Raw genomic sequence first — 18,187 nt, forward strand, 5'->3', positions numbered from 1 at the left:
CGAGATAATTCGATAAAATTGTTTGTGGTAAACAACAACCCCTCCAGAGTTGGTCGGGTCAATAATCGTTTGTCTCCTCCTGGGTGGTTCACTTCAACATCATTCTGAAATGGTTGTAAAGTTTTCTAAATTAGATAAAAAGAATACTTTGGAAATACGTAACAAATAAATAGAACAAGTAAGCAACCTTCGATTTTGGCAACTTTTTTATGAAACCACTCCAACCTTGTGTCTAAACAGTTGCGAATGGGGGAACTTGTACTGCAATTAATTATTTCAGACCATCTGCAAAACATTATATTGAGTTATTCATGATCTACAATGCACAAGGCATAATAACTAATTTCACTTACTTTCACAGTTAGTCCTGAAGAATTTAGGATTGGTGACATTGCATCCACTTCATATAATTTAACAATGTCTGTCCACAGTACTGCAACTTATCAGTTTAAAAAACCTGCGATTAAGCGACAGTCCATCTGCAACTACAGCATGAATCTGCAGACCTCTCTTTTCACATTCAGAGAGCAGTGAAAACATCAAAACAAAGTCAGATGTTCCTTTTGCTGCTGGAATAACACTTAAACACGCCAACTCAAAACATCCTTAGCTATAAGTTAACTTTCATCTGCACAAATAATTAATACACAAATTTTCAAGTTAGGATAAGTGATACTCGTTGGTTACTTTACTGTATGGTGTAAGTTTAATGTGATCCACAGTTAGTCCTGAAGAATTTAGGATTGGTGACATTGCATCCACTTCATATAATTTAACAATGTCTGTCCACAGTACTGCAACTTATCAGTTTAAAAAACCTGCGATTAAGCGACAGTCCATCTGCAACTACAGCATGAATCTGCAGACCTCTCTTTTCACATTCAGAGAGCAGCTCCCCAAAAATTAATGCCATTTGGTAGGCTGCAGCAGATTTTGTGGGATACCATCAAGGTGGAAGGAAATTTCCCGTTTAACTGTTCTCACATAGAAAACTGAAAAAATATTGAAATGTTTAGTTTTGTATAAAGGGCTTGATTTGTGATTACAAAGCTAACCTAAAATGTGAGTTGCAAAGATTTGGATTTGTAGACTGTTCAACAGTTTCAAGCTCAGCAAACTAGAATAACTTCCCATCACGAATAACTACATTCTCGCGAACTTTAAACATAATAAATAAAAGGTTAAAACCACTGTTTATATTTTAAACAACTGAGTTACTAACTCACTTTTCATTTCATCTAATGTAATGAAACCATGACGCCCTCTATAACAGGCCCGGTTTTGCAGTGCTTGTACGAATTGTAGACAGTTAATGAGTTATTTAACGAAATATAGCATTAGATAGTGTTTGCTCGTGGTTTTAGCAGTTAATACGGTATGAATGTTTAATTTATTATTCAGTTTACGCGTATTATTTGTATAAAGTAGACAGTTGCTTATTTATAGTTGTGTTTAAGCAACGAATGGCCGCCGGTGCAAGATTTTCCAATCGCACCCATGAGGTTAATCTTAATGCAATCATAAGGTTATTTCTGGTCAGTGTTTTTGTACTGGGGAGCTTTCATATGATGCTGTTGGAGATAAAAAATAATCAAATGCCCCAGCAAGTGTCTCACCAGAATACACAAGCTTACCAACTAAATAAGCAGTGCATTTGAATTCCTGTGAGAAGCATCTACGGCTTGCCACAACATTAACATAATAAACTGCCTGTTTTGCCATCTGTCCAGCCAAAGAAGAAATTACAATTATAAAGGCAAGATAAAAACATTCATGATAAAAATCCTTTTAAATTTTGATGGCAAATAAAGGTACACTGGATATATCTTCCTGGACTGGATGATGACAAAATTACAAATGAAATTATGGGAGGAAGGAAGGAATATTTGTTAAAGCGGTTGGAAACAAACTTTTGTGTACACACAATATGTTGTTCCTGGGAATGGACTGCAGCCATCTTGACCTCTATTGGTTACATGTGGTAAACAGAAATTTGGTGTTTTATCATCTGCATCTTAGTTCATATCCACTTGTACAACCTGTCACATAACCAGCCATACACATGATTTCTCACTATATCTTGCAGTCAAGCATTTTGTTATACATGTAACCTGTTTTTTTAAACTGACATTACCTTTACTAGCATATACAAACTACAAAAGGAATAGCATTTATTTTTAATTTGCCTCATCTTTTTATTGTACAAATGTAAATGTGTAACCAAAAATAAACTCAAATGACAATTTCTGAATTTATGTGACTTGGTGCAACTCAGAAGGGAAAAGTTATCTTTAACTTTGTTTAGCCTTTTGCTTCGACTGTGTCAATCTGTCCTGCTGCTCTACCTAATACATCATTTCTCAAGTTTTTTTTGATAAAGCAGGACAGAGGCCCCTCCTTGAGATCAATATTAGGATTATATGTAGAGCACGACCGATTATCGGTTAGCCGATATATTAGGTATCGGCCGCATTTTAGGTGATTTACCGATTATCGGCAAGAGCATAAAATGGCCGATATTATCGGTGCAAAGTAACCCTATGAAATGCGTACGTCCGCATTAATACAGAGCGTTAACTCAATCGTAAACGTAATTCAACTCGTTCGTAACAATGTAACGTATTAAACTAGGTCAAAGCGTCTGATCACGCGTCCACCGCATGTCATGTTTATCAGGCGCGTGTAACGTCGAGGTTACTTTAGGTCACTTACGCGTCTCTTTGAGCGAGATACACAAACGGTCACTTACGCGTCTCTTTAAGCGTAATACACAAACAAACTGCATTGGCGCGATACAACTATGTTTGTTTGATGGAATACAGCGTTTAGTTAAAACCAAAATATAATATAAATCAGTGGTTCCCAACTCGTTTTTTAGGCGACCCATTTTTAAAAAAAAATCCGTTTGGTAAAATCTTGCGACCCAAGCAAATTGTCGTAACATTTTAAATGCCATAAAAGAATACTTGCAAACAATCAGCACTACAAAAGCAGCATTTTTTCCGAAAATAATATGTTTATTAAATTATTTATATAACTTTTATTTATATAAGCAATAAAACTGGGATTTGTTTTAAACGAACGAAAAAATCGAGATACAACACAAAAGTCAATGTATTTTAAAAGGGAATCTCAGTGGATAAACAGGTTAAATAAAGATAACCAACGGGTTAAAGGGCATCCATGTCACATGAGACTGCATACAGTTTACAATATTAAATTATTTATATAAAACTTGCGAGCTGAGCTCGCTTGCTGTCAGTAAGTTTTTGAAATCGAGGTGTTATTTTGCTCAGGCATAGCCGCATGTCGGCTTCAACTTCCAACCGGTTTCGATGTTTAGTTTTCAATGCACACATAGCGCTAAATCCTGTCTCACAAAGCCAAGTTGTTGCAAATGGGATCAGCTTTTGAATCACTAATTTTGAAACTGCGGGATACACTTTGTACATTGAAGCCCAAAAGTGGATATTTGCAGAATCTTTGGGGTATTTTTCTTTAAAGGAAGCAAAAGAAATGCGATTTGCTGCTTCTGTCGTTATGTCTATAAACTGTTCTGCAACATGGATTGGAAGTTGAGGTATGTCTTTTTTAGCAAATGGATCAATTATCCAATCATTTTGGCTATTAGGTGTTAGAGATTCACCATAGTAGTGCACAAACCTTGTGACAAGCTGTTCCAGGTGTCCAATTATGGTTTGCTTAATATCCACTTCCTTGCCACAAACATATTGCGTTAACTGAGGAAACATATCGTACTCATCTCTGGTGACATAACTTTTCCAGAGTATGAGTTTTTTGTGGTAAGCAGACACTTTGGCGGCGTGATCTATCACCGTAAAACCATTGCCTTGCATAGATAAATTTAGAGAATTCAGAGAGTCAAATATATCGGCAAGGTAAGCAACTTTTGCGTTGAAATCTTCTTGCAAAAACTTCTCGGCTAATCCCACACAGTTATGTTGCCTCAGAAAGATAGCAATCTCCTCCTGCAAATCACAAACTCGCTTCAGCACACGCCCTCGTGACAACCATCGCACTTCCGTGTGAAGCAGCAATGCTTGATGATCAGAATCCATGTCGCTGCACAAAGACGAAAACAAACGCCGATTTAGTGGCCTTGCTTTGATGAAGTTTACACACTTCACAACATCATTCAACACTTCGTGCAGCTCTTGAGACAGCTTTTTTGAAGCAAGGGCCTCTCTGTGAAGAAAGCAATGAGTCCATACAGCAGTTGGGGCTATGTCTTTAATTCGTTTTACCACACCAGACTTGATGCCAGTACAAGCAGCTGCACCATCGGTGCAAATCCCCGCACATGTATCCCAAGGAATGGAATACTTCGTAAAGAAATCAGCCAACAATTGAAAAATATCTTCACCCTTGGTGTGTAGTTTCAGTGGTTTGCAAAACAGCAAATCTTCTGATACAACCTCATTGTTGATAAAGCGAATAAAGACGGAAAGTTGAGGCAAACCTTCAATATCAGTGGATTCGTCCAATTGAATGGAATAAAAGGGAGACTCTTTCACTTGGATAAGAATCTGCTCGAGAACATCATCAGCCATGTCTACTATGCGTCTTTTCACTGTGTTGTTTGACAAAGAGATTGCACTTAACTTTTCACTTTCTTTCTTACCAATCATTATTTTTACGACTTCCTTCATGACTGGCATTAACAAATCCTCACCAATTGTGTGAGGTTTTTTCTGCTTAGCAATTTGATAGGACGCAACATACGAAGAGTAAACAGCTAATTTATTTTGTGCTGTAAATGCTGTCATATTATTTCTTTGTCCTTGAATCGATTTCAACTTGCTCTCAAAAAATTCAACAGGTTTATTCACACAGTTTGGATGATTTTTCTTTAAGTGACGTTCCAATTTGTTCTTTTTCATTGATTCTGACGAGAGAACTTTCAGACATACCACACATTTTGGTTTTCCGTCTAGATTTGTGAAACCAAGTTTCAAAAACGCTTCGTTGTAAGATCGTTTTGCCATTTTTCGTAAGCTTGTACTAATTAACAAAAATAAAGTTCACTGTACAAATAACAATCAGAGTCCGTATATAAACAATAACTGTTTATATAATAACAATGCAGGAGGATCCCAGGAAAAAAAACGTTATGATTCACCGGTTTGTAAAACGAAATGAATTAAAGCTTACTGGCGGCTGCCGATCGCGCCAAAAGCACAGAAAAAAAGAGAAACTTCAAACCACGAGGCTGGTAACGTAAATAATTGCAAGAGCAGATGCGGGGTGGGCCGATCGTACAAACAGAAATAACAATAATAATAATAATAATGATATAATATATAATAAATTAAAAAGCCAAAAAGATAAAAAAACACGTGGTTTCTAATTTCACTGATTAATTTAGATTTTGGAAAAAAACAAGCGACCCAAAAAAATAATCAGGCGACCCAACTTTGGGTCGCGCCCCACGTGTTGGGAACCACTGATATAAATAACTTATTAATTAAAATATGAACATCCATGCAGTTTTACTGCGCATGTTGTGCCAGGTAAAGACGTAGGTTGCTAGCCTGTGTCGTCATAAACTAACTTGTTTGCAATATGACTTTTGGTCAAGTCAGTGTAGCTTGCCTCATTTTTACTTTAAGAGTTCACTGTTTGCATTGAATAAAGTTTTAAAACGGTAATGCAGGTCTTCTCGACATAAGAGTAAGGTCTGGGAATATTTTAGTGTGGAAAAAGGGGCTGTCAACTGCTTATTGTGTAAACTAAATTTAAGTCAGGGATCAACAGACACAAAAAAAGAAAAATACAACAAATCCTTGGTCGCATTTGAAGTAAATCAACAAAAAGAATATCAAGAGTCGCAAAAACAAATATTAATAGAACATAAAGGTCAGCCAACATTGGAAGAATCTTTCAATCAAGTTAGGAGGTGGAGTAACATAGATCCAAGATCAAAAGAATTAGACAGAATCATTTTGAAAATGATGGCTACAGACAACAGGCCCTTTGCCTTAGTGACTGCACCTGGCTTCCAGAGACTAATGGCAAAAGCTGAACCAAGGTATCAGCTCAAAAGCGAAAAATATTATAGAACCGATATGCTTGATCAAGTTTATTGTTTGGTTGAAAAAAAGATAAGAGAATTGCTATGTGTGGAAAACGCTGAATGAATGAATGAATGAAATTTATTTCGTCTCTTCGGTCACGATAGCGAAGAACAAGAGAGTTGACAAAAGCGAAAAGACAGGTAGTAACGGTAAAACAACAGTTGTTAAAACACGCTTATTGATAAAAAAAGAAAGAAATATTGTTTTGGATAAAAGGCGTGACCGTTACACCCTGCGGACGATACAATGTGAAAATTAAATAAATAACATTTAATTAAACATATTAAAGTTCTAATTTGAAGAAAGTGTGCGTAAGGACACAACCCGTACAATGGGGGGAGTCGGCCTTAAAGAACATTGATCCAAAGATTGGAGCATGATGAAAAAACAAAACCCCCAAAAAGAAATTCCACCAGAGTTTACAATAAACAGTTTCGAGTGCACACTTATGTAGGATTTAGAATCAAGTGCATTACATTAATACACATCACAGTATAAATAAACATTAGAATAGAAAAAAAACAATCATAAACATTAGAATAGAAAAAAAAAACAAAAAAAACAATCATAAACATTAGAATAGAAAAAAAAACAAAAAAAAACAATCATAATAACAAATAAATAAGAAACAAAATGGAAAAGGGGCAGCAAGTATAATTTCGGATTTGTTGCAAATTGTTTGAATTTGTCCATTGTTGTTGTGGATCAATCCTTGTGATGCCTGGAGCTCGGGTTCATGAAGGGTTCCTTCGATTTTGGTTTACACCTGCAATTTAAAGTATTTGTGGGCAGTAAATCTGTTTATGGTTTGCTTTGGGATTGAAAAGTTGGGAAGAATAAGATGAAAAAGTAAGGAAAAAATATATAAACAAATATTAAAAAGAAGAGACAATCAACAGAATTGAATAAATAGAGAAAAAAAAAAAAAAAAATGAGCAAGACTGAGTGTGACATGCATATGTGTGTTATATAACAATAATGATGTGAGCTACAAAAATAGTAGCTTGAGATGGACAGAGTTATATTAGGGCCGGCACAAGGATAATTTGGAAATTAAGAGTTATATTAGGGCCGGCACAAGGATAATTTGGAAATTAAACAAACAAAACACAAGTGTGCCAACGGCTTGCCAAGTAATAGTACTCATGTCGGTGTGAACACTGAAATAATGTGCAACAAATTCTGGTGATAGTGAATGTACATGCTGCAATAGAGTAAAAGTCGGAACATGCAAATGATACAAAAGTAAAAAATTGGGAGTTATGGTGTTTCACAGTGGTCAATTTAAAATAAATCAAAGTATAAAGTGCAACAATGGAAAAATAGTGCTGTGTGACATTGTAGTTATTTATAAAGGAAAACTTTAAAGCACAATGATATGTAGTTTGACATAGAAAAGAGAGCGAGAGGGTTTTGGGTTAAAGGGAAAGAATGAAAGTGTGTGTTAGGCCGGAAAGGTTAATATGGGGTAATATAGTGAATGTATTAGTAAGTATTTAAGTTAGTGTTTGTAGGGTGTTTTTCAAACATATGGTGTTTGACCGCACAGACAAATTTTTTTAAGGTGGCCATTTTACGGATTTCTATTGGTAAAGAAGACCAGAGTTTAGGACCAATATATCTAATGGATTGTTGGGAGGTAGTCTTGGCACAATAGGGGATGGAGAATTTGGCTTGACTTCTAGTTATTCGTGTAATGTGTGATGGTTTATGGGCGATGGAATGAAGCAGAGCTGTAGGTAGTTTGTAACTGTTACATTTGTACATTAGAGTGAGAATTTCCAGTTTATACATTTCCTGAATTGTAAGAAGGCCATGTTGTCTCATGATTTTAGTTGTGTTAGCCCGTTTATGTAGATTAAAGATCATTCGAATAAATTTGTTGCAGAGAATTTGTAGTTTAGCAATTAATTGATTGTTTCCATTACACCAAGTAGATATACAATATTTTATATGACTTAACATCATTGAATGGTAAAGTGTTAATAGGGATGGTTGGTTTATTAATCGTGTAATGTGTGATTGGTTTATGGGCGATGGAATGAAGCAGAGCTGTGTAGGTAGTTTGTAACTGTTACATTTGTACATTAGAGTGAGAATTTCCAGTTTATACATTTCCTGAATTGTAAGAAGGCCATGTTGTCTCATGATTTTAGTTGTGTTAGCCCGTTTATGTAGATTAAAGATCATTCGAATAAATTTGTTACAGAGAATTTGTAGTTTAGCAATTAATTGATTGTTTCCATTACACAATCGTGTAATGTGTGATTGGTTTATGGGCGATGGAATGAAGCAGAGCTGTGTAGGTAGTTTGTAACTGTTACATTTGTACATTAGAGTGAGAATTTCCAGTTTATACATTTCCTGAATTGTAAGAAGGCCATGTTGTCTCATGATTTTAGTTGTGTTAGCCCGTTTATGTAGATTAAAGATCATTCGAATAAATTTGTTACAGAGAATTTGTAGTTTAGCAATTAATTGATTGTTTCCATTACACCAAGTAGATATACAATATTTTATATGACTTAACATCATTGAATGGTAAAGTGTTAATAGGGATGGTTGGTTTATTAATGGTTTAATCTTTCGTACTATAGCCAAATTTGTTCGTAGTTTTTTAATTAAGGTTTGTGATGTGATGTTTCCATGAAAAATTTTCACTAATTGTAACGCCAAGAAATCGAAAAGAAGTTACCTGCTCAATTTTGTGATGGTTTAATTTGATTTCTATGGGAGTTTGTGATTTTTCTTTCGCAGAGTTTGAAAAGAACATAAATTTAGTTTTATCAGTATTCAAAATTAGTTTATTAGAACATAGCCAATAATTTTGTGATGGTTTATTTTGATTTCTATGGGAGTTTGTGATTTTTCTTTCGCAGAGTTTGAAAAGAACATAAATTTAGTTTTATCAGTATTCAAAATTAGTTTATTAGAACATAGCCAATTTAAGGTGTTTTTTAGGTCATTATTAGCATGTTGACGAATTTCTGTCTTTGTTTTACCTGATATAAAAATACTAGTGTCATCAGCAAACATTATGCATTTGCTGTGATTTAAGCAGTTTGGGAAATCATTTATATAAATCAGGAATAATAAAGGGCCGAGTATTGATCCTTGTGGGACTCCGAGATTTATAGTTTTTTGGTTGGAGGACAAATGTCTGTTAAATTCTACTAATTGTTTCCGGTCTGAAAGGTAACTACGGATCCATTTTAATGCAGTCCCTCTGATACCATAATGAGACATCTTTTGTAACAGTATTTCATGGTCTATAGTGTCGAATGCTTTTGACAGGTCCAAGAATAATCCTAGGACTGAATTTTTATTTTCTAGTTCACTAGTTATGGTATTTATTAACATGGAGTTTGCATGATCAGTGGAATGACCTCTTCTGAAGCCGAATTGACAATCATGGAGTATTTTAGATCGAACTAGGTAAGAACAAATTCGTACATACATTAGTTTTTCTAACACTTTGGAGAATACCGGTAGTAGGCTTATGGGCCTATAGTTGTTTATATCCTCGGCTTTACCTTTTTTTATATATTGGAATTATTTTGGAGATTTTAAAGGCTTTAAGAAAAGTTCCGGATTGTAATGATGAATTAAAAACATGCGATAGTGCTATCAAGATGTTATCAGGAGTAGATTTAATGACTTTGCCTGGAATGCCATCCATGCCACTGTAGCGGTTGAGGGTGCTCCGAGCACAAATATTTAATATATATAATTATCTAAATTTAACTTAATGCATAAAGATTGAATTTTGCGTTGTGTAACTTTAACAGCTGGCCAGCTGGCATAATGTGTATGCGCCTGGATTGTTTCCTGTAACCCATGTATAACAATGCTTCTTTATATACAATGCTGGGAGACTTTGCCCTGTGACAGTGCTGAGAGACTTTGCCTTGCTGTATAATGTGTATAAGGTTTTCTCGTGTTTAACGCTTCCTCTCGCCTTGGGAGTTCTCGCCTTTGAGTTATCTCCTTTATAAGCCCTGCCCTGTACTGTACAGCTAGGCAGTGTGAGCCTGGACCAGCCAGTTGGAGGCCGGAGAGTATCGTGACGTCGTTGTTGTTTTGTCGTTGTAACCCGAACTGTTTTGTTGAATAAACTGAGTTTTGAACCTGGACATGTTATGGAGTCGGACTGTGGGCTAACGTCTTATCACTTGACTCCCACAAATGGTGAACTCGCTGGACACGGCCTTCTCGATACAAGTCTGCAACGAATGGTCAACTGAAGTACCGCACCCACAACAATTGGTTGAGCCCGCTGGACAGGCCCTCCGAAGAAAAATCAACGGTGAATTACTGTGTTTTATGTTTTATAATGTGAAGTTGGGTCAGACCACGACCCCAACAAGCTTAACAATTAAAATGGGTTAACCCCAACGAGCAATTGCAGGTTGCATTGCTATCTATCCTCTAGTCATATGTGAGTTGACACACTCACGGGCACCACTAATCTACGTGATGAACCTTACGCCTACTATATTACCTACATGTGAGCTGACACACTCACGGGCACCACTAATCTACGTGATGGACCCTTACGCCTACTATATTACCTACATGTGAGTTGACACACTCACGGGCACCACTAACCTACGTGATGACCCTTACGCCTACTATATTACCTACATTGTGAGTTGACACAGTACTCACGGGCACCACTAATCTATGTGACCCATCCATATCTCATTTTCTCTCCTTCATCGTAAGCTGCGTAGCCAGCACGTCGCTATCAATATTGCAGTTTTATCGGCAATATAATGTATTGTCCCAAGAATTTTAATGGAAGTTACCGTGTTAGCGTACCCAATACCGTTTTATTCGTATACGTTATTCAATCTCTATTGCAGTAGTACTTTCCCCAATTTGTTTTTAAGAATAAGCTGCCGCTGGAGCACCGATCGCCTGCATACCCCACCTTACATGATTCATCATCACAAAGGCACGCGCAAGTACAATCAATCTCCTCATCGAGCCTAGCCTACATACTACAAAACAAAAGGTGCCGATCTGCAACCTACAAACTGTCGTGAAAAGTATCCTGCTGAAACAGGGAAGTAGCGACTGTCGTGAAAAAATCCTGCTGAAGCGCAGTGAAGTAGCGACGAACAATTTCAAGATGAGGTACAATGATAACTATGCGCGCGTATGGCCTGCGTATGAAAACATTTTTCGGTGGGGCCAGCCTATATGTAGCGGTTGAGGGTGCTCCGAGCACAAATATTTAATATATATAATTATCTGAATTTAACTTAATGCATAAAGATTGAATTTTGCGTTGTGTAACTTTAACAGCTGGCCAGCTGGCATAATGTGTATGCGCCTGGATTGTTTCCTGTAACCCATGTATAACAATGCTTCTTTATATACAATGCTGGGAGACTTTGCCCTGTGACAGTGCTGAGAGACTTTGCCTTGCTGTATAATGTGTATAATGTTTTCTCGTGTATAACGCTTCCTCTCGCCTTGGGAGTTCTCGCCTTTGAGTTATCTCCTTTATAAGCCCTGCCCTGTACTGTACAGCTAGGCAGTGTGAGCCTGGACCAGCCAGTTGGAGGCCGGAGAGTATCGTGACGTCGTTGTTGTTTTGTCGTTGTAACCCGAACTGTTTTGTTGAATAAACTGAGTTTTGAACCTGGACATGTTATGGAGTCGGACTGTGGGCTAACGTCTTATCACTTGACGCCCACACCACTACTAGACTTTGGTTTTATTTCATGAATTAAATTTTTAATTTCAGTTGGTGTTGTTGGAAAGATGAACATAGAGGTTGGTGAGCGGGAATGAAGGAATTCTGTATGGTGACTGTCTGATTTTGGAATACTTTTGACTAATTCTGAGGCTATGGTTGAAAAATGTTCATTGAACCTATCTGAGATTTCAACTGGATCACTTGTTTGTTTACCATCTATCATAAATGCTTTTGTAAACTGGGTTTTAATATTTCCAAGCAAATTGTTGATAGTTTTCCAGGTTGCTTTCATGTTTTTTCTGTTTGTATTAAATAGTTTTCTGTAATATTCTTTTTTACTGTTTACTACTGCATGATGATACTTGTTTCTGGCTAGTTTATATTCCGACTTACTTTGTGCTGTTTGTCTTAATATATATTTTTTGTATAACTTTTGTTTAGTTTTATTTAGTTTTGATATATTTTCATTGAACCATTTCATTTGATTGTTTATTTTTATGCTCTTCACAGGAAAAGATTCATTAAACTCATTTAAATACTGATTTTGAAACTGAGAGTAAGCAATGTCTGGATCTGATTCATCTAATATAATACTAATATCCAGATTTAATAGGTTTTGGTTAAAACTTGCAATGTTACATGGGCTAAAACTCCTTGAAGTAAGTTTGGTCTGATTTATGTGAATTCTCGTGTTTATTGCTTGAATAACTGGCAGGTGATCTAATATTGAGTCTGTTATAATTGCTGCTTTAATGTGTGAACTGTTAACTGTAGTCCAGATGTGATCTATTGCTGTTGCACTTGTGTTTGTGATTCTAGTTGGTCTATTTATAATTGACTGATAGCAGTGATCATGCATTATCTCAATAAAATCAGATGTGTGTTGGTTGTTTTCATTAAGCAAATCATAATTAAAGTCTCCCATAACAATACATTTAGAATTTCTAGTTTCTAATTTGTCCAGTGTTGAACAAAGGTGGTTTTGAAATTCAAGATTAGATTTAAGATCTAATCCAGGTGACCTGTAGACTACTCCACAAAAAAGGGAACTTGTCTGTGACGGGTTGTTGATAGGACCAGGGTTATATTAGTTAGGGTAACAAATAGGGATTCAAAAACTTTTTCCTCCATAATTGTACAGCATTGTTTAACTTGAAAATTTATTCTCGAATTTATGTACATCCCAACTCCACCACCTCTTACTCTTAGTTCGACTGTTTGATATGAAAGTGTAACCATTTAAGTTGCTATAGGGACCTGATTGGTTTCCTACTATCCAAGTTTCAGTCACTGCTATGATATCTGGTTTAAAATTTAATGAAGCGATTAGTGCTTCTAGTTTTAGAAAGTTGTTTGGGTTGGCCAATGATCTCATGTTACTTAATGTGGTAAGTTTGTTTTTCGTTTGTTGACGTGTACAATTTTGTGCTGTGGTGTAGATGTCCGAAGAATTTATACCATACAGCTCTTCCTCATTCTCATCATATGGAGAATCATTATTTGTGAGGGTGTTGTTAAGTTTAACTGGATCAAGTGGGGTAATAGTTGGTGTGAGTGTAAAAAGTTCAAGAAGATCAGAATCGGATAGCAGGGAGAAGAGAAAGTCTGGGGTGATTGTACAGTATTGACAGGACCAGGCATCATTTACTTTGTTAGGGTATGTTTTTAGGTTAGATAGTGAAATATGGGTTGGGATTTTTTTGGGGCATTTTGCATGGAATCTATTGGAACAATTGCAACATTCAATAAAATTTTGATTTATCCGGATTAACTTGCTGCAACAGGAACAAAAAAACCTTTGTCATGCATGCATTGAGTCAAGTAAGTTATTAAAACTGGCCAAGTGTCTATTAGAGTGACAGAAGCTGCCATGCCGTGGATGGTGTAATATTAATACATATATAGAAGAAAAAGAAAGTGAACACGACATACTTCAAACATTAAGTGGTTTAAGTGGAAGCTTTAGGAGAAATTAGCTTAGCAATATCATTAATATTATGTATGACTTGCCGTTTGTTGTTGAGGGTCACGTAGATGGTTCCATTTGAGGTCCAGACATTCCGGAATCCAAAAGAAGCTTTGGCCTTCTCGACGATCTGTAGTCTTCGCGATGTTAGGGACTCCGTCATCGACATTCCGGTTCCTTTCAGGTTTCTTTTCTGTCCGTAGACGTCGTTTCTGACCATCCTGCGGACAAATTTAATAATAATAGGTACCCTGTCCTTCTTTGTTGGCAGGACATGGGCAATATCAATGTCTGCCGGGGTTACTGGATATGGTAGGTGTAGTTTATTTAAAATATTTAGAACATAATGTAAAAAACTATTTCTATCCCCAGGTACTCTCCTGCTCCCATGAACGATGAGGCAATTCCGGCGTCCATATTGTTCTAGATCGTCCAGCCGGTCGTCTGTCCTCTTCACAAGAGCTGTTAGGTCTTTCAATGATGTTTCTAGACCGTTAAGCATCTTGCGCATCTCTTTGAGTTCTGGTGACCCTGTAATAACAGCACCAGCAGGAGAAGCAGCATCATTGTTTTTAGAATTAGCATTACCACCTTCATACATATCTTGCTTGTTCTTGAGCTGCAAGAACATCTCTTCAAAGGAGGCCATCTTCTCCATGATCGCTTCCATAATTTCTTGGCAGTTCAGTGAATATTTATTGGCACAGTTTTAAAACAGTTTAACCTACTCTTGCATATATATTCACCTTATTCAAATAGAATGCTGGACACTTTCTACGCTGGACACTTTCTGTCATTTACAAGTGACTGCTAGACTGGTTCGACAGAAAGTTTAATGAGCCTTACAGTGCACTTCATTGATACATAATGGAACCGCCGCCAAGCCATTTTAAATGCTAAGGCAATGATGGGTTCACACACTGGTCAGTATGTTAGCGAAACCTTTAAGACAATGTTACAGCACTGGCAGATTAATGAAAATAGAGTGTTTTTAGTGCTAGGCGATTCGTAAAAGTGGCCATGACTAGAATTATACCATACTTCGGGTATAATAGGCAATGTTTTTGGTTATCAATATGACACACATGACATAAACATGACATAAATATGACACATATGACATAAATTCGACACACATGACATAAATATGACATAAATATGACACACATGACATAAATATGACATACATGACATAAATATGACACACACGACATAAATATGACACACATGACATAAATACGACACACATGACATAAATACGACACACATGACATAAATCTGACACACATGACATAAATACGACACACATGACATAAATACGACACACATGACATAAATATGTGTCGTCATAAACATGACATAAATACGACACACATGACATAAATATGACACACGTGACATAAATATGACACACGTGACATAAATACGACACACATGACATAAATACGACACACATGACATAAATATGACATAAATATGACACACATGACATAAATATGACACAAGCAACTACAGGTCTACTTTCTTACTTTTTTTATTGCTTGGTCATCATTGTCTGGAGAGGTTTCTTCACTGGCACGGAAACTTTTTTTTATCAGCAAAGGCATCAACCCAATTTTCATTTTACAAATTCTGTGAACCCTTTCAAATTCAGCCCTAAATTTTACCGGTCTACGAATTTTCTTGGTAAAGTTCAAGTATATACTCGTCATTAATAATGTTTCAAATGCATTTTGATTCGGCTTTGCTTGTTTGTTATACAAAGTAAAAGGTTCTCATTTAAATCTAATGTGTCAATCATATACCACTACAGCTTCTGAAAAGTAAAGAATTGATAATCATATATTCACATCATTCAACTTCTAAACGTGTAGAATTTAAAACCTAATTTTACGGCGCTGCTTTTAATGGCATATTGAATTCTGCTTTAATATACTCGAAACATTAAAACTTTGTATAAATGTGTTAAATCTACGGCCCAACAATTCAAACACGATTCTGTAGAAATGTATCAAATCTATGGTTACGGTGTAACTGCCACGACTTTCATCCAAAACATTATTTCTTTTTAGGCGTGTTTTAACAACTGTTTTTCTGTACCGTTACTACCCAACTTTTCGTTTTTGTAAACTCCGCGTTCCTCGTTATCGTGACCAAAAAGACAAAGTAATTTTCACTCATTCATTCTTTCATGTGAGTTTTGAATTAAATATAAGGCCCAGTAAATTCTTCTTTGTTCAACAAGTTCTAAGTAAAGTTCCTTTTTATCCGGAAAGCCGAGAAGTTAAAATGGGTTTAACAGCAACAACAAGATTTATTTAGTGTTTTAAAAATATAATTTTATTTTTATTAATCGGCAACAAAATTAGTGTTTTGGTTTTCAAAATGCAAGTGCTTTCATATGGAAATTACTGAATCAGTCAGTTATCTTAGAAATTGTGTGCTTAATTTAGCTTTTCATGTGATTGCTTTTTATTTAAAAATTGTGCGGTTTATTCTAAAAATTGAATATTGTTAGGAATTAAATAAAGTGTCGAAGGGATTCGACATTTATTGCACAAACATTTCTTGTGCCATGTAGTGAAACATCATTAAGGTATTAGACGAAATGTTGGTACAATATGAATCTGCTTATAATATACTGAATGCTTGTTTATTTATTTTATTTTAAAACGAAGATTCCAACCACGCCCAGGAGGCTGCTTCGCTTGTGGTCGTTGAGGTTTTTTTTACCAGGACCTCTCGCCAGTAGCCCTATTTATACCTGGACCTTGATCTTCTGTTTCAAGATGATCAAGGCACGCTAGGAAGCGATCGACGCCACCCAACGGTTTTCGATGAGCGTAGCGATTGCAAAGTTGCCGCAAACACGCACAACACACACAACCAGAACTGCAACCTGGACTGACCGTCTTATAAACTGAACTTACACCTCCCAACACACCATCGTTATACGTGGCTTACCGCGTTAAGAGGCGTACTGTGAGAAATTGGACACAAGACACAAGAAATTGAGACACGGCACGCACTTCTGACCTGACATTGGCTGATCCAATGATTTAAAATATAAAAATATAAAAGGGGTGAGCTGTAGCACCTAATCATTTTCACCGCAGCTGTTTATGTATGTTTGTATGTGTAGTAGAATGAAGTGTAGAACTGTAAATTCTGAGTCACCATGACTGGACAAGCAGGACTTAGTTTTTCAGTAAGTTTTTAAAAGAGCCCCCACAGTTAGATAGGCTCCCCAAAACAGAGCCCCCACAGTTAGATAGGCTCCCCAAAACAGAGCCCCCACAGTTAGATAGGCTCCCCAAAACAGAGCCCCCACAGTTAGATAGGCTCCCCAAAACAGAGCCCCCACAGTTAGATAGGCTCCCCAAAACAGAGCCCCCACAGTTAGATAGGCTCCCCAAAACAGAGCCCCACAGTTAGATAGGCTCCCCAAAACAGAGCCCCACAGTTAGATAGGCTCCCCAAAACAGAGCCCCCACAGTTAGATAGGCTCCCCAAAACAGAGTCCCCACAGTTAGATAGGCTCCCCAAAACAGAGCCCCCACAGTTAGATAGGCTCCCCAAAACAGAGCCCCCACAGTTAGATAGGCTCCCCAAAACAGAGCCCCCACAGTTAGATAGGCTCCCCAAAACAGAGCCCCCACAGTTAGATAGGCTCCCCAAAACAGAGCCCCCACAGTTAGATAGGCTCCCCAAAACAGAGCCCCCACAGTTAGATAGGCTGTCAAAAACCTAACAATCACACAGATTGACGGCCTCCTAGGTGCGTGGTGAAACAGCTAGAAAATAAAACACATGGTTGTAACATAAATACCTAAACATATAGATTGGAAACTGAAGACCACGTGACAAACAACTTTCGGTGTTTACAGATTAATTTATGCAATATTTAATCAGATATTGATTGCATATCATTTGCAATAATGTTTTCCACATTTTGTGCAAATTTTATCAACTAATATATCATATATTTAAATATATCTCCAAATAACCGGTTTAGACAGGTCACGCTTGACTGAATCCGTGCTCGGGCAAATATCTGTAGTATATTTTCCTGTGTTTATAAGAATTGCTGCTACGCATTTTATAACCCAGAAAACTTAATAGCATATAGACAAGATAGTGCAACCACGAATACAGCAGTGCGACATTTTTATAATACTGTATTTGTGCGTCTGTATTTGCAACAAACTGTCGAAATCTGCATAAGACTGCTATTCAAAGCTATTATGAAATCGGAATTAGCACGGATTCACTGAAGCGTGACCTGTCTAAACATTTTCGTTTCGTATCTATATGTTTAGGTATCTATGGTTGTAACGAAAAAAGTAAAGGGCAGCAGAAGCCCTGGCTTTAGAGGTCCTTTATTCCACTGCAGTACAAAAACGAGATATACCTATTTAC

The 18,187-nt window shown here is 36.7% G+C and overlaps 2 protein-coding genes and 1 long non-coding RNA gene across 4 annotated transcripts; all 3 read right to left on the reverse strand.

The window, feature by feature from the left end:
- Positions 1–1,201, reverse strand: LOC149724452 (uncharacterized). 2 transcript variants are annotated; one of them, XR_016386565.1, is made up of 4 exons: positions 1,056–1,201; positions 354–992; positions 188–285; positions 1–104 (listed from the first exon to the last, which is right to left on the reverse strand). It is a non-coding gene; the product is annotated as an uncharacterized LOC149724452 (long non-coding RNA). The 2 variants fall into 2 exon arrangements; XR_016386566.1 differs by having other exon boundaries at positions 7–125.
- Positions 1,202–3,224: 2,023 nt separating this feature from the next.
- LOC149724453 (SCAN domain-containing protein 3-like) lies at positions 3,225–5,006 on the reverse strand. The gene has a single exon (XM_089893150.1). The coding sequence runs from the start codon at positions 5,004–5,006 to the stop codon at positions 3,225–3,227; it is 1,782 nt and encodes a 593-aa protein (XP_089749276.1).
- Positions 5,007–10,907: 5,901 nt separating this feature from the next.
- On the reverse strand, positions 10,908–14,535 carry LOC149724454 (uncharacterized). Its single transcript, XM_089893152.1, has one exon. It carries the CDS (start codon positions 14,436–14,438, stop codon positions 13,752–13,754), a length of 687 nt encoding a protein of 228 aa, XP_089749278.1. The 5' UTR covers positions 14,439–14,535; the 3' UTR covers positions 10,908–13,751.
- Between the last annotated feature and the right edge of the window lie 3,652 nt (positions 14,536–18,187).

Source organism: Ciona robusta, unplaced genomic scaffold (assembly GCF_009617815.1).
Source record: "Ciona robusta unplaced genomic scaffold, ASM961781v2 AP042731.1".
Taxonomy (NCBI): Eukaryota; Metazoa; Chordata; class Ascidiacea; order Phlebobranchia; family Cionidae; genus Ciona; species Ciona robusta.